At 41.5% G+C, this 22100-nt stretch overlaps 1 protein-coding gene across 2 annotated transcripts in view; it reads left to right on the forward strand.

Moving 5' to 3' along the window:
• The window catches only part of tmem132e (transmembrane protein 132E), a 268491-nt gene that overhangs the window by 167314 nt on the left and 79077 nt on the right, over positions 1-22100 (forward strand). The window contains exons 1-2 of one of the 2 annotated variants that reach the window (XM_053618724.1): positions 12625-13902; positions 14468-15395. In XM_053618724.1, the coding sequence (XP_053474699.1) occupies positions 13830-13902; positions 14468-15395 (1001 nt within the window). In that variant the 5' untranslated portion in view covers positions 12625-13829. Of the gene's footprint in view, positions 1-12624; positions 13903-14467; positions 15396-22100 lie in introns of those variants that run through there. The other variant, XM_053618725.1, reaches the window with a different exon arrangement.

A 22100-nucleotide genomic window follows, 5' to 3' on the forward strand; every position in this document is an offset into this window, starting at 1 on the left:
AGCATTCTGTCATTAAAAAAAAAAGCATTTAATGTTATTCGCCATGCTTAGGGGGGTTCCCTCTGGGTACTCCGGTTTCCTCCCCCCGTCCAAAGACACGCAAAGTCCAAAGTCGTTGTCGGTTGATTGGCATTTCCAAATTGTCCGTAGTTTGTGATTGGGTGTGTGATTGTGCCCTGCGATGGGTTGGCACCCTGTCCAGGGTGTCCCCTGCCTTGTGCCCCGAGTTCCCTTGGATAGTTTCCAGGCTCCCCCCGACCCTGTGTAGGACAAGTGGTATGGAGATGGATGGATGGATGGATTTTATTTGCCATCATACTGTATATAGTATTCTGTAATTCAGTCTCTCAGCCTCAAAGTTTTGGCAATTCACAATTTGATATAGCAGATGATGTACTGCTCTTCCTACAAAAATCATCCATCCTCAATAAGAAACTATAGAGCCAATAAAAAAAAAATGTTTAATCTGGATCACATCCACCACCCTTCCACTCAACAAGAACTTCTCAGACAATGCAGTCCCTTTAAGCACTGATTTCATATTCAGGAATTAAAATATCTTCCCAGCTGCCAGCTTCAATCCATTACTGAAAACTATAAGCAATGACCTTCAGCATTCATTGAACTTTCAAAAAATATCTTCCAAACATTACTCCTGTTCAGCTTTAAATATTTATACGTTGTTATCTAGAGATTTTTTTTTACATGAAATAAACAAACCACCCTGGTTCGCATTAATCAAACCACAAACATCTAAAACTCAAGGAGGTCTCGAAGCCCCAAACAATATTTTCTTGCCAACCAACTTCATTGTGGAAACCATAAAAAATAAATAAATAAATAAAGCAGAAGCCCAAGCTAAAAAGAAGCAGAACAAACACTATGCAAGGAAAGTCAACTTTCAGATTTGCCTTTCATCAAACGAATACTCAAATACCACTTTTGTTTTAAAAGCCAGATGAACACAGCAACTGTCACCTTGGTGGAAATTTCACAACATCACCAACTCCTCATGCTCACTAACCAAACAGACCAAATAGATTAGATAGTAATCACAAAAAAGCTTCACAACCATACGAAAGCTAAAGGTCTTTGTTTTTCATTCATCCATCCATCCATTTTCTATGGCGCTTATCCTTCAGGGTCACGGGGAACCTGGAGCCTATCCCAGGAGGCATGGGGCACAAGGCGGGGTACACCCTGGACAGGGTGCCAATCCATCGCAGGGCACAATCACATACACACTCACACACCCATTCACACACTACGGACACTTTGGACGCGCCGATCAGCCTACCATGCATGTCTTTGGACTGGGGGAGGAAACCGGAGTACCCGGAGGAAACCCCCGCAACACGGGGAGAACATCTGCACACACAGGGCAGCGGCACGAATCGAACCCCCGACCCTGGTGGCGTGAGGCGAACGTACTAACTACTGAACCACCGTGCGCCCTGTTTTTCATTGCTTCTTGGAAAATGATTTTCAAATAGATACGAAAGCAGAACGATACGAAAATACTAAAGGATTTTAACGAAAACTCTGATTCCATTTATATTCTACACAAAGCAGATGTAAGAGAGAAGTTATTTGTCCCCTCAGTCTCTCAGGTAGGGTAGTTAGCTAACAATAAAATATTTAGCACTTGATAACATCGAATACTTGCTAAATTTAGTATGTATAAAGTTAGTATTTTTCTACATTTAACCTGCTAAAATATTAAACCGTGCACTTAAGTTAGTTTGGCTCAGTTTGATTCACGAAGATCTACTTGTATGTTTTTGCTAGTTTCAGATTCAGCTAGTGTAAAAGAATTTAAAAAATGTAAAATACATACAAACATCAGCCCATTCTGAAGCATTTGCAGTCCTTCAAAATTGACATTCAAGATACAGCACCTCAGTATTCATGACAGGAAGTCTTACACTTGAGACTAGTGTCACTACGGTAAAAGGCAAGTTGGTCTGTTTTGTTGATGGTGAAATGGTTTATTTCACTCGACGTGTCCCTTGAATTGTGCTGTTGGTTTTTTAGGGGGGAGGCTTGTGCTGGATGGATGCTTATTAAACGTCTGCCCTTGCAAAATGTTTTCCCTTCAGTATAAAAATCATATTCTGTCAGAGTCATCATGCGAGAATATTCAGCAGCACTGTTCGGCTATTCAAGATGAATTACAGACATAAACAGGCAATTACGGGCAAATAGCCTCACAGACCATGTTGATTTCGGTATATTGATGCCAGCGGAGTTTATTTCTGATAGCCCTCATTAGAGTCTCATGAATATGTTCAGCAGATGCGGTTCCTTATGCTGTAAACAGCGTAAGCAGGCCCTCGGACCACACACAGACTGAACGAAATACGTCGGGCGTTCTGTCCAAACTGAAGTCGGCCAGAGAGCCATCGAGTGAGCAAAAACCACACCGTCGGTATATGGCTGACTCCCAAATCGGAGTCATTTGAAGGAGTCGAATACCGGAGGCGATGTCCTCGAGACAGTTTCAGAGAGTCCCGAGGACACACCCCAGGGGTTTTCCTCCAGATACACTGGTTTCCTCCCCCAGTCCAAAGACATGCATTGTAGGCTGATTAGCATTTCCAAATTGTCCATAGTGTATGAACGTGTGTTCGACTGTGCCCTGTGATGGCTTGGCACCCCCGTCCAGGGCGTCCCCCACCTTGGATGGATGTATTTGTCGACATTTGTATGAATTCGATCTCGGTTCATCAGGAAAGGCTTTGTCAACACTCGATAAGTAAGTACTGTCAATTATTTTCTTTGCACAGAAGGTCATCGGTGCAATAAGCCAATTTCAGCCACTGAATTGGCTATTAATTGAGTAAAGATTTAATTATTGATTGGAAATTGAAGAATAAATGGTATCTGGAGTAATTATGGCCGTTAAACTCTATAGTCATTGCTACAGTCTTAAATTGGACAGCTTTTTTTTTTTTTTACATTATTTTTTATTTAGTTTTAGTCTATACGGTTTTTGTCAGTTTTCAGAGTTCCCGACATGTAATGGGACGTGTAATAATTCTAACCAGTTTGTGCTAAGGGATCTCTGCTATGCATTATTTTGCCTAATTTAAAAAAGCCTTGTATAAATAACCCCAGGTAAAATATATCCTGTCCAAATTGACATGCTGATAATAAATAAATAAATAAATAAATAAATAAATGTCCATTATATCCTGTGGGGATTTTCTGCTTTTCCTTTAGTTTCTGCTGAAACCAAAATTTCGAGTTTAATACCCAGGTTGCAACTTCGCCATGAAAACAGCGTTAATTTAAAATTCCTGATGTGATGGCACCAAAATTCTAGGGAAGAAGGAAGGCTTTGGGAAGCCATGTTGTCATGTTTAACACTCTCTTACATTGCAGCGCCAGGTTCATTTACAAATTTCCACTTGCAGCTATGGCCGTTCCGAAGATCTTCTCCTTATTGATGAAGGAAATTCATTTCTGTGACTTTCGTAGGTCGTTATTTTATGTAGTTCTAGCCAGCTAGTATTATAATAGCCAAACAACACAGACCCTACAAGATGACCGCAGGAAGATGGAATAAAGTTTCTCCCTTTGGTCCTCATTGTTATTTACTGCAGAAAATGGCATTACGTTTCGTCCCAGGTTCCGAGCACAAGGGTGAATTTTATTTAGTTATTGTCTTGGGTGAGTCGTGATGGGACGTTTTTCGTCTCGTCAAATCGAAACCATTGGTTTCCATTGTTCGTTTGATTTCGGCTGGATTGACTGTCGCAACACAGTGATAAATACCCCGAAGTGTGGTGTTTCCCTCCTAGATTCCAGACCCTAACGGATCTGTGAAAGCACTCGTTCTGAATGCAACAGGCGTAAAGAAATGCCAACAAGCAACTTTTCACTGAAGCAATGGCAGCTTAAGTTAATTGTAGCAGCTGTAACCAAAGCTCAGTATTTCTTCAACAAAAACAAGTCGGCGGGCGAAAAAAGGGAAAAAAAAAAAAAAAAGTGGCATCTGTAATGAATAGCGCTCTTATGGAGCTCAGATCAGCCAGGAGGGCCTTAATCTGCTTTATCTGTCCAGATCAATGCTCTGGCTGATAGAACTGCATGGACATATTGAAAGGGAGGAGGAAGAGAATTTTTCTCCACTCATTTGCTGGTAAGAACCGTCTCCATACTTCTTTAGAGTAAGTTGTTATGGCGACTTGGCCCAGGGTTTTGTGACGCCATCGCCATGGCAACCGGTAGACCAAAAAGACCCAAATAGTGTGAGACAACATTGTTTTCCCTCGGGTCTTCTTTATTTCCCCAGTTTGCTCTCTTTTTGTGTTTGGAGCGCAAATTTGCTTCGAGCATTCCTGTGAGAGAAAACCCTCGGCCTCGAGTCCTTTTTGAAAGTGAACGATGCGATGATGATGATGATTAACACGGAAATCCTCCAAACGTGGATACCGATCAAGCCCCTCTGCCTTCAAATGGCTCCTTCTATGAACAACCTCTCAAAGTTGTTGGCATTTCATTGAGGAAGACGTTTAAAACGGACGAGGCCTGATTCAAGGCTGATTTTACACACTGTAAGGTCAAATGTATGTGGACACCTGACCATCACACGCATATGTCGTTCTTCCCTAAAAAGTTGGAAGCACGCAGTTGTATAAACTGTCTTTGTCCCCTTGATTGGAAATTGAGAGGCCCAAACCTGTAAATGTAGTACACAGCGCATTGGACTTATCTTACATTGTGCATCAACCAGCTTTCAGGAGAACGCTGTGACCAGACGTTGTGTCCCAATGCAGCTCACACATAACAATATCCAGTCCCTCCAGGATTTCATGATTTTGCGATCGCAGAAATTAGCGCCAATCAAGCAACCTCCCAATATTGCAATTTTTCCCAAACGTCCGCCGATTTGGGCCAAGACGCACCCGAGTACAGCTAAAGGGTCTCGTTTACCAACAAACATCGCTGAAGGGTTGAGGTAGTTAGCATGGATGTTAGGTGAAGTTTGCTAGTAAAAAAAAAATATATATACTGCCTTGTCGAGATGTTATACAGTGGGCGGGGCTTATTACAGCAGAGCTCTAGCCTTTGCCTGGTCTGTTTCGTGTTTTGTGAGAAATCCCAAACTGCTCCCTCTCTCATCGTGCATTATCAGTGATTTAGAAGTAGACATTAATACGGTTCTGCTCCTCCTCCTTCTTCTTCTTCTCTAATCACGGTGCTGAAGATACACGACTTTCATTCGTTTTTTCAGTTGCAGCTCTCTAGTGGACACGTTCACGTTATGTACACGTATGATTTTTAGACAGCTATGCGATTGTCCTCTTGCATGTTCACAGGCAGACACACACACACACACACACACCGAAGTATAAATCAGATCTCAGACTGCTAAATTTGCATAAATCTGCGTATTGGGGATGCGCCGGCGAACCCTCCATGTGAAGGTGAAAGCTGTGCACTTCGTTTGTAACCATTTATCAATGTAAGAAGACACCTTCTCAGTCAATAGAGTCATTAGAATTCCCAGTGGGATCCATCTATCCATATTGCTTCCTTTTTCCAGGCTCATTAAAGAGTTTTCAAAGTGAAATCAATCCTGGTTTATAGGCCAACTGGTGGGTGTGTGGGTGGGTGGCGTGTACGCGTGTGTGCGTGTGCGTTTTCTCTATAGTGCGGTTTGTGTATCTTAGCCCACTTATCAGACATTTTAAGTTGTTGCACTTCAACATATTGAAATTGAATTTGTATTAGTCACAGTCAGATGTTCTACACTTGTGAATCTGTAACTTACTATATTAAAGGATGAATCTTAAATTAATGAGGGCAAGATCCAAGCAGCACTGTTGATCCGTCCCCCCTGCCCCAATCCCAAAAGTAGGGCTGCAACAACTAATCGATAATTATAAGTATCGACAACGAATGTCTTTGGATTACGGGTCTGTGACGTCACTGCGGATTAACCCCCCCTTCGTCAGTGATGTCACTTCACGCATTTCTATGTATAAAACCCATCTGAAAAACAGCCGAGTTGGGAACTGCTGTGGGAAAAGTGCACGATCCAGGCTGTCCAAAAGATGAGAATGTTTTATATTAAGCGCTTCAAACGAACTCGTAAGTGTATTGACGTGGCTCGTCGTGTCAGATCCTGCGACAGATGCGTGGGCTGTTTAACGTGTTCCAGACGTGTCTTCTTCGGCACAGGAATGACATTTTACGTTTTTATCCTCATCTGTAAATGTTAGAAATTCACGCCAGTGTTTCCACGTTACGTAAAAGCCTCGTCCCGACAGCGAGCGAGCCTTCGTTAAACTTCACTGAACGAGCGCGAGTCCACGCCGCGTGCGCGTCAATCAAACAGCACGCGATAGAAAGGAAGCGCAATAACTCTGACTAAAATATTCATTTTGATCAAATATGTTGTTTGATGCTATATTTAGAAACACAAGTAAGTGTGTGTGTGTGTGTGTGTGTGTGTGTGTGTGTGTGTGTTTTAATGAGAGCAGTAACTGTAATGTGGTTATAACATGTCATTGTATAGAAATGTAAGAATTGTAGTACGTTCGCCTCACACCTCCAGGGTCGGGGGTTCGATTCCCACCGTGGCCCTGTGTGTGCGGAGTTTGCATGTTCTCCCCGTGCTACAGAGGTTTCCTCCGGGTACTCCGGTTTCCTCCCCCAGTCCAAAGTCCATTCCCCCAGTCCATTGGGCAGAATGTGAAATAACATGTTTTTTTGTTTGTTTGTTTGTTTGTTTTTTATAATACAGAAAATAAAAATCGGCCTTTTAATCCAACAAATCGAAGAAATCATCGACAGATGAATCGTTTATCAGAATAATCGTTCGTTGCAGCCCTAGTCAGAAGGTGTTGATCAATTTTGTATAAGTGCAGCTCTGACAGTACTGCTGGCTACAATTCAAATCACAGGATTATATTAATGCACCTTTCCTAATACATTATTGTTTCTATGGTAACAGCTCATTCGGAGGACTGGGACGGCAGATGCTCCACATAATCTATGTATTATAATAATAAATGGATTAAAAAAATATTGTCATGTTATCATGTGTTTTATTTTAATCCCCATATGGTGCCCAGTGTAATTCCATTCTACGTGTTGCCTTCAACCATGAACATATTGTGTGCATGTGTGTGTGTATATATATATTTATATTGTGTATGCTCTATATATATATATATATATATATATATATATATATATATATATATATATATATATATATATATATATATATATATACACACACACAGTAAGTAAATATGTAAATTCTACAAAAAGCAATTTACATGGGTAGAAATGGCCCCTGCTTTGTAGCCTCCTTTTTTTTCCTACACATCCAAACAGCCAGGAAACAAAGAATATGGATGCAGGGTAACCAAGCAACCGAGTTAGGCGAGATGATTCACACTTTCACACATCTTTTATGAGCTGTCTTGATGTCAGTCACTGATTATCAAGACTGGTGTTACGTTCAAAAGTTGTCAATAGATGTTTGTTTGTTTGTTTGTTTGTTTTTGGAAGAATAAAACAAAAAGGTTCATTCTCAAGTCCAAAATTTGACCTGCAACAAAAGAGCTCAGCACCACGCAGGGGTTAACAGGTCAGTGCATTCTAGCTTATAGGACTTGCTGCTGGTTATTAGATCCCCTAATCAACTTGAGGCTCAAACACACACACATGGCTGTATCTTCTTGATGTTGCTTGTGTTCCATTGTTACTGGGATTTTTCCAATTTGCGTATCAATCGAGTCCTACATACGGTAATGAGATACGCCGCTGTGCCTATACTTTTTCTTAGTCAGTGTTGAAAATAAATGTTATTTTCATCAAAACCATGGGTGACTTTAAAGCTGCTACTCATTCCACACATTTGCATTTGGAGTTGTTTTAAAGTCCTCTGATGTGGATCCAAGTGCATACCGTGGTCTAGCGCTATAAAGCAGATCCCCACCCAGAGCTGTTTTCCATCGCATTGTTTGTAAGACTTTTTTTTTTTTATAACAACCAATAGGCTCAGTTTTTCCACCTTCATGTCTTGAGAACTGGGTTTGTCAACCTCACTCTGAAACTGTTCACAATCATACCTCGCACGTTTCAAGAGACTGTTGACTAGCGCAATCGATATTAGCACTGTCCACGTAGCAGGAGTCAAGTTACACAGTCTGCTTATCACTGACATCTGTCTCAGATATGTTCATCTGAACAAAGTTCACTTTGTGGTGAGCTGCACTATAAAGCCAAAGGTTTGTAGACACCTGACCATCACACCCATATGTGGCTTCAGCAGCGAATCGGTATGTTGCCAGGATTTTGCTTGTTTAAAGCTAGCTTTGTCAGAAATCGGTGTTTGATAACTAGCTTGGAAAACCAGTCCAAGCTCAGGTTTGATTGGATCATAGCAGATCCGGTGACGGGCTTGTTTGATCCAAATATGTTGGTCACAGACATCCAGGAACCAGGACCAGGAACTGTTCTTTTTATGCACTTGGATCAATAAACTTATTAATACGCTCTTTTTAGGCATTTGGAATGATTATAACATCAGCAAACCAGTAGGTCTGCCAAATCAGTATTTTGTGTTTTGTAGATAACTTGTTAGAACTGCTATGATAGAAAGTTAGCTAGCTAGCTAGCTACCAAACTAAAGTTTATGAGCTGAGCTGGCGACCTTAGCTTCTGGGTTTCATGTACACAGCTATGGATGGGACGTCAGGTCAAAGAGTCAAGAAGGCAGTCCAGTTCACCCTGTAACCACTAGAGTTTACATTTTTATAAGGAATTACTGGAAAGAACTGGTAGACATTTTGGAATGTCACACTCTCTGGTGGAAAAGTGCTATCGCAAGCTAATTTGCCCAAAACATTTTGTAACGTGGGTCGTCCTGCGCTCTTCTCCACTGCACAGGTTAATTTCACGCCTGTGAGTACCAAGTCAATACTCATTCAGAGAGCATTCAAGGCTGAGTCCCGAACTGCATAATATGCACTAAGTAGCTCAGGCTAAATAGCAATGACTCCAATGGTGCAATGTCAAATAGCCAAGCCTTGAAAGGTGTAATGGACCGAATTATGACTAGTGTACTTATGATGTCATGTCATGTCAAGTCATTTTGGATCATTTCTATTGGTCCACTTGTAATGAAACATTCCCGCAGTTTTTTTTTTTGTTTGTTTTTAATTCGAAGTTCTTTCCAGCATACAAGGCACTGTAAAAAAAAAAAAAAAAAGAGAAATTCTCATTGCACAGTGAAGTATCGGTGCTTCCGCTAGGTCACTTTATAAACCATCCGTTTACATCATGTGTAATAATTTCACTAAAATTAAAATTTGAGTTAAATATTTCATTGTGTGCCTTAATTTAATAAAGCACCTCGCAAAAGAGCCCATTAAAAACCTCATTATAATCCAGTCAGTATTTAGAAGAACCAAAGGAAAGCTTTTTTTATTATTATTATTATTATTTTTTAAAAGAAATCTGAAGGTCACTGGGCGGTGGAGTGAGGAGGACGCAGACAGGACAAGATTTCCATCCTCTTCAGAAAAGAGCCCTCCTGACTTCTTCTCTACTCACTTTAAAGACCCTCTTTTTATCCTTTATCCTTGAGCAAGCCTTTCTACATAAGAAGACTCGATCCTTTTTTTTTTTTTTTTTTATCTGTGTACATATCTAAATGCAGTTTTGCATGCTTTATAACTCCTGAAACAGGGATGGGGGGAAAAAAAAAGAAGAAGAAAATGCTAATAAACATTAAGTCTGGCCTACACTACTTTTGTATTCTCCTGCTGCACTCAGGAGTCTGAAGCCAGATTTTTACTTATTTATTTATTTATTTTGCATCGTTTCTTTCCATTACCTAACGCTTGAATATTTCATGCAAGACCAGATGGCATCTTTCAGAATCCTGTATTCAAAATGCCACCTTGTCACATTGTTAAAATAATCTCTTGATTTCACTTCCTCCCGAGCTTGAATGAAAAGCCTGTGTACTTCATTACGTATCCGAACAGCACGAGGAAAATGATTGAACATGCAGTAGAAGGGAAGTGAGATATATGTGACACTGCTACATAGGATAAGGTGTTATATAATGTTAACAGTGGACTATGAAGGTTTTATATATAATGTTAAACATGTTTGCGATTGTAGCGCAGATTATGTCCATTAGCTGCCAATAGTGTGTGAAGATTGGTCTACCAAAGATAAGCGCATTACAACCAAGCCCTTGATTTACTTAGACCTAGTGGCGACACGATGCATCGCGATACACGATTGTGACGACGTGCGTCGTTGAAATATGAGATGTAACGATGTATCATTACACCCCTAGTTCTTAGTAATGCAAGATAAAAACCAAATTAAAGACATGTTTGGATACGTGACTAAATGTCAAGAACATTAAATGCATCCGATGTGCGAATGTGTGGTGAATATCTAATATAAAACGTCGACACGATCTTTGTCCAAGTTTAATACCTGGCCTTTGGTTGTATTCATTTCATATTAAAGTTGCCTTCTGGCGAACAAAATGAATTTGTTCGTATAGACACCATGCTGTATTTTGTACTTTTAAGTAGAAATGCCCCAAATTGCACATTCATTAAGGTGAACATCTCCGTAGACTTCTCAACGATACTCAGTAGACCTTGTTAGGGTCCTGCACGTTTCGTTTTTCCATGGGTGTTGTCGAGTTTGCGTTCGCAAACCTTTTGTGAATAAAGGCTGGAGTTGCTTCGACTTAGAAATAGCCAACTTGCAAACTATGAACAGGAAAACAAACAAAAAACGTCCGCTGAACTCGGTTTGTAATCTTCGAAAGCCACTGTTCCACTGAGAACTTCCTCCATCCCGCATCTGCCCCTCTATGAAGGACCGGCCCGAAGCAGGTTTGCGATATTGCTGGTCACAGTTCACCAAAATTCAGTTGCCGCGAGAAGGCCATAACATTGGCATGCCAAGTAATCTTGTTAGACAGGTCGGATTTGGCCTCACTAACCCCTAATCTTCCAGAGAAGAATGTGCCACACAGCCTGCCTCGCCACTGTACTGATGTTATGCTAGCTTGTGTGTTGTTTTGCTACCCTCATTGATTAAGTCTCATTACTTAGTGAAGGATTTCATTTCCCAACCAGGAGAGGAGCCTGCCATGACACTAACAGCCACCCAGCCAGTGCCTGTTTCTCATGCTAATCACTTCATTTGCAAGTGTTGTTTGTCATGCTAGTTCAAGCCGCTGCTCATTCACTCGCCTTCAGATCATGGCAACTGCTCCTTGTAAGAGTGCCCATAGATCAAAAGGTTTCATTACACTCTGTCCTTATTCCCTCTGCAGAGACCCAGAAAGGATTATGAATTCTTGTTGACTCATGAAGTTCTTTAATTCCAGAGTTAATGTAACAGATTAAAACCAAAAAAAAGAAAGAAAGTCTGATGCACCTCTACTGCTTTACTCAGAACACACATTTTCTCAAGAGCCCTCGCTGGAAAATTATTACTCCCGGCTCAGAAGAAATGCTAATGGAACACAAAACGTAGTTCAATATGTTTAATGTAACAATATGTATTATTGAATTAAGAAGATCCATGCTGTTATTTGTGAAAATGAGAGTCGCTTTCTTCGTGACTGTTGCTCGGTGATTTACCGTTCACATTGCATTAATTCTGTGTTTGATCACTCACTTTGTATTGTTTGATCCCTCGTACTCTCAGAATGACCCCCCCCCTTTCTGGGTGCATTTCAATACAATGATTCTACTGGAAGTGTTCTTCAATCATCATTTCTCTATGCAGCAGCCCGCTTGAGGAGCAACTTATTAATTACCACAATCCTCTGATCAATTTGCCGGGTAATTCCGAATGCGAAATAGGCCTGCGTGTCATTTAAACAATTTCAAAAGTTAAAGTGACTTCAAACAAGAACACCGGGTCTGCAATTACATTTCATCACTTGTCAGGCTCTCTCAGTAATGCAAAGGATGCTGTAGTCTTCCCCATCCCTACACTGATGTCTCTGGCTGTCAAGGTGAATTCTTTATTTTGGTTTCGAACTGAAATTTATGATGTTTATGATGTTGTTTTGTTGTACATTAGCATTCCTGTCAAGCAGAATAATGTACAGTCCAGAATGACTGAAGGGTATGGGGGGTGGGCTCCTCTGTAAAATGCATTAAGGCTGGTATGTTTGGGTTATTATGGTCTGAAATGGTGGCATGGTCGGAAAAGGTTGCTACTGATCGCAACCTTTTGGGAAAATATTTCATCCAAGAATTTCTCAATTCGCATCAAGTTAAAGGTAGAAATGGGGATTTCTATCAATGCGAAGGTGTAAAACGGAATTACTCGGGAATAGCAAAGATTCGAGCACTGCAGATTGCTCAAGCCACATTTACTTAGTATGTCGTGTGAATTGGCGATGCAGCAACAGATAATTCCTTAAAAGAAGTTGAATAAGGGAGACTTTTGGCTTTCTTGTTGCTGTCGTGCAAAAAGAATGCAACATGATGAACAGTTATGTATCATCTCGTGCAAGTGTGCGTGAAGTCATTGCCCTGAAGCAGCCAGTGTGATAGGAAGTGGTTTTTGGGTGGGGTGCGTGAGGGGGGGATTTGTGTGCGGGGGGCGGATTTGGACCCATCCACATCTGTCTACCTGCATTCTGGAAAGGTTTCGGAGAAAGACTCTTTAGCGGCTAATGTGTTTGTAATGGATTGGCTTTCACAGGCATTAGCTCATCCCTTTAGGAGGTATTCATTTCTCGCTCCGCAGTCTACAATTGTGCCAAAGGTGCGCAGACCTTGGAGCAAGAGCGAAACCGAATCCAGCCATTTACAATCAGAGCACCTCCATTGAAAGCGAAGAAGATAGTAACCTTCAGCTATATAGAATAGAGTGGGCAGGAACTGGTTGTGTAATAGGAATTCAGGAGGGATGCGAGTGACTTTCTAATGTTGTTCCCAAAAGAAAAATCGTTATTTAAGCGAAGGAAGTTCCACATATGCAGATTTCTTCTCTTTCTTTGTAAGCTGTTGAGAAGCCATTCTCTGGAGTAAGTGTTGAACGAGTGTCACCCCCATCCCCCTCTTTCATTCAAATGTATTTCTGAGCAAGTCTGTGGACGGGGAAGGAGAGCAGGGCTAATTCACCAATGATCTTTCCTCTAATCCCCCATTTCTGTCTCTGCCTGAAGGCGTTCAAGTAATGCAACCCTCCCCCACTACATCCCAGGAACACACACACATACAGATGCACAGAAATGCATATTGTCTGCCTGAACATGTCCGTCGGGAGAAGATAAATGGAACAGGAGAGTTTGTAGTCAGCCTGGTGTCAATGTCCTGGGAGGCCTGTGTTTTCACACAGGCTAGGAGCTAAAGTGGTGATTATAAAGCTCAGGCAAGGTGTGGTGAGACAGGGTGGTGTCTGGTCTTTGTCTCTGGGTGGGCGGCGCGACTGGAACTGCTAGGAGGAGTCAAGCTCTGGAGCAGGAGCGACAGAGTGGAAGGGGTTAGTTCACGGAATAAGAGAGCACAGAGAGTTTCAGCATGCTGGAACACACATGCTGGTTGACGTTCTCACCGGGATTCACGCTACCCTCGGTGTTTGTTTTCTAAGGGATCGTGACATGGATGGATTAATAAGCGGGACTTTTGATCAACTCAGATAAGTTTTGGAAACTTGGTGTGGGAATACAAATTCTTTCAAAGATTCACTCACCCAACTTCTGGCTCGGATTGTTTTGGGATTATCGCTGAATTTTCATGGATATTCCTTTGTGCGGGCCACGACTGTATTTTAGTTGAGCTGCACTGCAGAGTAGTAGTAATATGGGACATTTTGTCGCTCCACTACACCCGAAAGACAGGCCATGTCTTCTCTGTTCACTATTTCTTCTGATAAGTATGTTGCATTTGCTCTCTTTTTGAAACCAGCTTTGCCTATTTTGTTTATGGTTTTCTGATTGTTCCTTGTTGCTTTGCCTGTATCCCTGTGACCTTTATATTGGTTTAATTTGTGGAATTATTGTCAGTCTGAAAGATTTATAAATTGATCTGTGTGGTTTTGTCGAGGTAGTTCGGTTTCTTCTTGTCTATTCTTAGCTATGATCAAAGTATGGTGCAGACATTGAGAAATTAATTTAACTATGTCTGTCCCTAGGCACTGGACAGTGATGTCTTTGCATACAGTGTCATTGCACAAACAGCGGAATTATGTGAACCTCAATTAAAGATCTCATTTTAGCAAAAAAAAAGCAACAAAAAAAAAGTTATATTAATTTTTTTTTCTTTTTCTTCATGTAAGTATAACCATGCTTAAAAGTCTGTATCTGAGTGTGCCCACTGACTGTTAATGTTTCTGAGTTCATTGACTCATTGGAAATTTCCTGAGCAGTGTGTGATAATATGCATATTGTTTCCTGTTCAAAGCTATATCTATCTTACATTTCCTTTTGTTGTCTCTGCAGTTGCAGGTAAAGTTTCCCCCACCAACTATGATGCCCTACTCAATGTCCCTGCTGCTACTGCCACCTCCAGCCCCCCAGACCTCTATCTTCCTGCCAGCTTCAAGCTCTCCAACACCCAACTGGCCTTCTTTCTTGAAGAGAGCCGAACTCCAGTCCGAAATGTCCCTTACGGCCACCCCTTGCATCGTTCTGAGAGCTTTGTGGTCTTTCAGACCAGGGAGTTACCCTCAGTCAACATCTCTCTGGGTCCTTTCACCCAGGACCAGACTCTTTCCAAAGATCTTTTACAGCCTTCAAGTCCCCTGGACATCCCGGGTAGGCTGACAGTCAACTGGAAGGTGCGAGCCTTTATCGTACAGTCTAAGGTCTTCGCAAGCAACCCAGTGGTCCAGGTGCTGTTTTACATTGCAGGCCGCGACTGGGATGACTTCAAGGTCCAGGACAAGCTGCCTTGTGTGAGGTTACATGCCTTCCGGGATGTTCGGGAGATCAAGACTTCTTGCAGACTCCAGGGTAACTTGGCACAGTGCTTGGCCCAGCTGGACCTTCCTTCTACATGGTTCAATGTCAACGTGGCACCTTTGGGACGCAGGAAGCCCTCAGTCGCAGACGTTCTGGAGATGACCGGGGAAACCCTCCAGGCGGAGCTCTACTACACCCTCCATGATCCAGACAGCAAAGGGGAGTGTGGCGAAAGTTACCCCAGGCGAGGAGGAGGGTCCAGGGCGGAGAGCACATCCCAGCAACCACTACTTCGGATTGGGAGCATCAGCCTGTACCAGCCCAGTCAGGAGCAACTAGTAGTGGACAAGCAACTGGACAAGAACCTCTTCTTGAGGCTTCCTGACAAACCGTTAAAGCCTGGCGAGACTCTCAACATCTACCTGTACTTGGTGCCAAACTCAACAGTGGAACAGTTCACGCTCAAGTAAGTGCCTTTAACATACCATCGGGACGAATTGACTTAATAGTTGTGAGCATCTTGGAATAGATGACGCTGTTTAGTAGTAAAGATACAACACTCATAAACTCGGTTCCTGTTGATTTCTAATGTGCAGATACCTTCTGGCTAGGTGTCTATGCAGGACTATAAGTACACAAGACAAACCAGACTCTTTTCAGAGCTACACTGGGTTTCACATAACCAGTTAGATGTATCCATCAAGGAGGATCTTGACGAATCTCTGTTGGGTTGTCAGGGAGAAGGATATTATTGTGTGGTAATGTATAAATAATGGATATATATTAGAGTTTCAATTAGGTGATTCAAGGCCTGAATTTCATGTGTATTCCACAATCGTTTTTCATTATCATGATAATGGAGAGGGTTAGGCTTCTTGTGATGGGATTGATCAATTAAGCTACAGGAAAATGAATGTATTTATTTATTTGTTTGTTTATTTGTACTTTGGTAAGGGAGTAGGGAAGGGATGTTTTCCCAGGCATGTCGACAGAACGCTCTGTACACAGTCCCCTAAACACGCTGAATCTTAATGGAAGCTCACGGAGTTCATTTTAGGAATTCACGGTGAATTAATTAAGCTTCGATAACTCATTAAAGCCCAACATGAAAAGGCAGCACACTGATTTATGCTAGCAGGGGTAATTCATTAGTTTTATCTGACATAGTGTGCACGGATTAACGCGCGCGTATGGCAGATTTGTGCTCGGAAGGTACAGGGTCAGCATTCCATGCTCCCGCGACACTTTTTACGTTTGGTCCTTGAATTTCGAATAGCTTCGTATTTCTGGAGTTAACACCAATAACAACGTTTTCACTGCACCGTGTTAGTATTATCCTTAGTAGTATTATTACAAGTTGTGAACAGTTATTGTTGTGTTGTTGTTGTTTTCAGGAGCTATATGTTCCTAAAGCAAGTACAGTAAGGATATTTTTTTATCCGTTTATAGTTGCATAGAATGCTGCGAATGTCAGAGAAACAAGTTCGTTCCTGTTCTTCTCTATCTTGAAGACTTTCCTGTGGTGGAAAACGTACTTGTAAATGACACCTTCACCTCAGCTTGTTACAAAATGGAGACTCCTTTGATAACTATCAAGTAAATATTTCTTCACAGAAAACGTTACCCTATCAATGATCATACAGTTATACGATTGGTTTATAAGTAGAAGCCACACCTGAGTCTATTGAAAGCCAAGATCAGCTGATTAAACAGGTGGAATCAGGTGTGCCTCCTGCTTGGTTGGAAGGAAAACCTGCACCCACACCGGCCCTTTCCGGATAAGACTGCCCACCCCTGATCTAGCAGGTCCACTTGGTGCTTATGAGGAAGTTTTAATGCGAATATTGAATGTATGGATGTTGTGAAGTGCATAAGGTGGCCACTCCGAGTACATTTTTATCGATCAGTCTTTCTTAGCAAGACAAGGTGCTTACTTGTTTCGTAGCCGCCAACTTCGTTTACCCGTAAGAGCATTACGACATATTTGAATCCCTAGACCGGAGTCATGGTCCAAAGCAAAGCTCTCAGTTTGCTCATCAAAGTGCGGACGGTAAATCTCTCTGACCCCACATTTTATGTGCTCATATTGGAGTCTTTGTGTGCCTCGGGTCTGACTTGGTGACATTAATCCTGTGTGGAGTGGCCAAGGAGCAATAAAAGCTCCCGTCGGGGGGGAGAGTCTAATATCAAGAACTCCACCCTGAAATTAAACACTGCTGGAAGCAAACAGTTGAGGGACACCCAGTAAAGAGAGACAATTAAAGATAAAAATTTAAACATGATAAATATTAAGCTCCACTGAGTGCCCACACACTTGTTGACTACCTTCAGATTTTTTTTTGAAGGCAGTAAATCTTTTCATCCGACATTATAATGTTAGAGTTATACAGCTTTAGTAATTGTGTGTTTGTCGGACCATTCTGCCTTCACTCCCTTTGCTAGGACTAAGTATTAGAGATGCACCGATACGAAATTTCTCTGCCGATTATTCAGAGTGATATCGGCCGATACCGATAACCGATTATTCAGAGTGATATCGGCCGATACCGATAACCGATTATTCAGAGTGATATCGGCCGATACCGATAACCGATTATTCAGAGTGATATCGGCCGATACCGATAACCGATTATTCAGAGTGATATCGGCCGATACCGATAACCGATTATTCAGAGTGATATCGGCCGATACCGATAACCGATTATTCAGAGTGATATCGGCCGATACCGATAACCGATTATTCAGAGTGATATCGGCCGATACCGATAACCGATTATTCAGAGTGATATCGGCCGATACCGATAACCGATTATTCAGAGTGATATCGGCCGATACCGATAACCGATTATTCAGAGTGATATCGGCCGATACCGATAACCGATTATTCAGAGTGATATCGGCCGATACCCATAACCGATACCGATAGTTCTGCCTTTAATACCTTCTTTTAAATGAATAATAATGAATTCCACAATTCTGAAGGAAATGCAAATAAAAACTTTATTCTCTCCATTTCAACGAGCTGTTTCACAGTAACTGGTCTCATCAACAGAAACACATTACTCTCATTAACGTTAACACATGAACTCAATTCTGAAGATTAAAGTAAGATTTCTTAACTTATTGAATGTTATTCATTCATATAAACATTGACCGAATTGTGAAAATCCTCCTGTTAGTCTCACATTCACTCACCACAAACGCAAGCATTTCTACTTCATCACTGATATCCAACAGGTAATATATAATATCAACTTTTTTATATATGAACATTAACTGGATATGAAATATATTACTCTACAAATGTATGCTTTACACTACTCTGTGCAATATATACTTTTTGTCAACTCATCTCCATTTAAATCTTTAAATCTCAACAGTGTACTGGCCCTTTAATTCAGCTCGAGTAGCGCGGCAAAAAAAAATAAATAAATGACTCGACGCTGAAACTCCCGCTTCACTGCTGCTCACTTCCGGTGTAAAATTTTATCAGTGCAGAGATTACAAACTGCAGTTTTGTCGTCGTTCCACACAAGAGACATCGTCTTTACACACAGCACAAATCGATGTGTTTTCCCGCCCTCTTTTGATTGACAGGATATAATCGTCCCTGATCATCGGATGTTTTTAAACTATTGTCCGATGCCCCATAGCGTGAACAATAGCCTTTACATCGGTGCACCTCTACGAAGCATCCTACATTTATTCGGATTCTTTAGGCATTCAGTTGGTTTTCATATCACGAATCTTCACTTAAGGCTTTCTTAGAGGGAGAAGAGTTCTTTATGACTGTATGCCTAGCTTCAGGTGCAGGCGCATTTTCTGCATTAATACACAGGTCAAGATAATACAAGTGGGGGTGTATGTAACCCCTGAGACACTGAGGCAGTATGAAGGTGTGTGTGTGGTGGTTGTTTTTTTTTGTTGTTTTTTTGTTTTTTTTATGTGAAGGTTTTCATTCTCTCCAGCTCTTTATTTTTGGCCGCACATCCATTCACACTAGTGAATATATCCTTGATGTGACGTCTTTGCCTGAAATGATGGTTACCATTTTTTCTCTTCTTCTTCTTCATCCCACGTTTCATCATTCGGTCCCACATTAAGGACTCGGACCTTTTGTTTAAATGTTGCATCGAGGGTTTTGTATTCAACAGGCCCGAACATTTTGAGTGCAAGCTGTAACAGTAGCTCCACTTCGCACAGGGATGCATCACGGCACAGCGTCATCGATTATTTTCCTGGAACGGCGCTCCTAGTCGTGTTGTATTTCTTTCTTAAGAGTAGTGAAACGGATATTCGAGGGATTTTTGCGTGTTAAAGGGTGCTAAATGTAGTAGGACTTAACACGTTGGAACTAAAAGGCATGGAAACATTAGGGAACCTAATATGGTAGCAAAGATACCGCGACCTTGGTATTTCAGGTGGTCCGTAGCATGTCATTTTCATTGACCACACCCCTTCTTTCACCTCTGGTTAGCTTCATTTGTGCTGATGCCTCAGTCTGTCACACTCCCATTGATCGGTGCCACACGGAGCCCAGTTTTCATCGGCCACTGTTCAGATCATTATCAGAGGCCACCTACTTTTCTTCCACTTTATTTCCTCTGTCTGGTTCTTCCACCAAGCATTCCACCTGGAAAAGTGTTTTTAACCCTCACCCTGTGGTTGGGGTCATTTATGTATGAAGGAGCTGACAGAAAAACCATTTAGCGCTGGACAATGGGAAGACCAGCTATCCATTACCGAGGCCTTGGGCACACACGCCACACACACATTGACCAAAGGAATTAAATAAAACAGCCAGCTCTTTCACCCTTGTCTTCTTTTTTTCTTTCTTTTTGGGGGGGTATTATTCCAGCCCAACCAAGCTCTACACTTGTGTCCTCGCTTCACTCGGTATGAAGGTGAAGTAGTTGGGAAAAGTGCCTTGTAACGTTTAGGATGGCACTAATCTTCAACTTTAAAATCGGCTTGACATTTCCGTTATTCAAAGACGAGCGCTCTTTACCCTGTTTCTATTCTCAGCCTGCTGGCGATTTTCAGCCGCTCGTAGTCGTCTTCATTCGTGTGACACTTTCGCGCTTCCCATTTTCCTCCGTCGTCTTTTCACCATCTCGTACGTGAAGCAAAGACTATTTTTTGTGTTAGGTTTGAGCGTGATCATTTGGATAGCCAAGACCTTCAAGACACCACCCGAGAACGCCTGATGGCTGTGCTAGGACGTAGGAAGCCGACAGGAACGTTAAAATAAATAAATAAATAAGGAATACAAAGGAAGGAAACATCCGAGGTGCTGATCTTGCAAGGTGAGAATCGACCTAAGATTATGGTCCGCTTAGCAGCTCATGAAAGGCAAGAAGTGAATCGTTAAGCCAGATTGGGCTTGCCGTCACATTTGTCAAAGTCAATTGCCTTGTTTTATTTGTTTTTTTTATTTGTTTTTGTTTTTTAGAAGGATTTCTTGCTTTCTTTGTGCGGTTAATAACGAAACCACAAGCCTCGCACGAACCTAACATTCTGTCCACAGTTTGTCTCGGTTGACCTTGTGGAGTCGTCGTTTTTTTTGTTGTTGTTGTTCGTTTGTTCTCATTTGGTTTGCTACCCAAGACCTAATTAATAGCAACCATAAAATAAAAAATAAAAACATGGAAATGCAAAAGAATAAACACCTGATTGTTGAATCAGGAATCAGGAAGATAGGTGTGATGGCGTGTAGGGGAAGTGAATTTGACATTGTTTCGATCACGCCGTCTCGGTGCTAAGCACGAGTTTCGCTGCACACACGATTCGTCTGTAATCATATACAGTGTGTGTATGTGTGTGTCTGCAGTCTAAATGGCTCGAAACACCTGCTGAGAATCTTTAAAAAAAAAAAAAAAACCCAAGGCTGCGTGAACCAGCCGTGTGGAGACCCCCACTGCGGCGTTTATCGACGCCTCCACTCAAATATGCACTGCGACCGGTGTGTGTTATTATCACTATTATAAATGATCGTATCACGTCTTTATTCTGACTTCATTTCACTCCAATGAAATGCCGTTTATTTATCATGCCATGTACTGTTTAAATCTCGCAAGTCACCGAGTTTCTTGCACTCGCCGAGATGCCAGGGACCAATCGGGCCGTTCCTTTGTGTTTCTTTGTGTTCTGGTCTGAAACGGAGGCGCAGAGCTTTCAGACCTAATTTAGCTCCATTCTTTTAAGCCGTGACATAAATCCTCACAGAAGACGAGCCATGATAGAGGAGCTATCATATCCACTCTGTGACGTTCGTTTGAACCGGAGACATCCAAGTTCTCTCAAGTCACTAGGTTCTACAAACAAAAAAACTTTTTCTTTTCTTTAAAAAAAAAAACAACTTAATCAATGACCAGAAAAATAATTGTACATTATCGCGTAGTTTGAGAATTTTGAGAAAAGACTTTAAAATATATAAATAAGTAAATAAATAAACAGAAATGCATTCCGTTCTTTGTTTTTGTTTTGTTTTTTCGTTTCAATTGAAATCATTTATTCCAAAGGTGACATCTTTTCCTCTCTTCGTTTTAAAATTCCCCTCTGTTTCTTCTGTATTTCTTTCTCTCTTCTTTTTATTTCCCCTCTCTCCGCTTTAGTTTTAACACTCTAAGAAATGAAGCGGTGTATATTTGCAGCACCACTGCGGCTTTATTTTCTGTACATTCTCTGATACTGCCCCCTAGTGCACACTCCCCCTAGTGGTATGTACTTTAATATACACCCTATATGTTCAATAATGTATAGATGAGCCCTAATTCGCCGCATCGTGAATATAATGTGTCACAGAGATGTAACCTGATTACGGATACATCATGTGGCCTGAACAGACACCGATATTTATACGAATATGAAGTGCACTGTTCAGATTTTTTTTTCTTTCCTTTTGTTAACACACACACACACACAAAAAAAAAAGTCACGAGCTGGACGTATTTACTTTTATGTGGGGGAGTGGACAGAGATGAAGCTCGCAGGATAAAGAAGCGAAAGAAGATTTAATAACGTGAATGTGAGTCATGTGTGCGGTATCGTTAGTGACTGTCTTGTCGGAGTTGCGTTGGTGTAAATTAAGCTACTAGTTTGTTTATATAAACAAATCCAGTTCAATCTGTTCGAAAATATCGCACAGTATAAACAAAAACACTAACCGTGT

Source organism: Ictalurus furcatus, chromosome 28, assembly GCF_023375685.1.
Source record: "Ictalurus furcatus strain D&B chromosome 28, Billie_1.0, whole genome shotgun sequence".
Taxonomy (NCBI): Eukaryota; Metazoa; Chordata; class Actinopteri; order Siluriformes; family Ictaluridae; genus Ictalurus; species Ictalurus furcatus.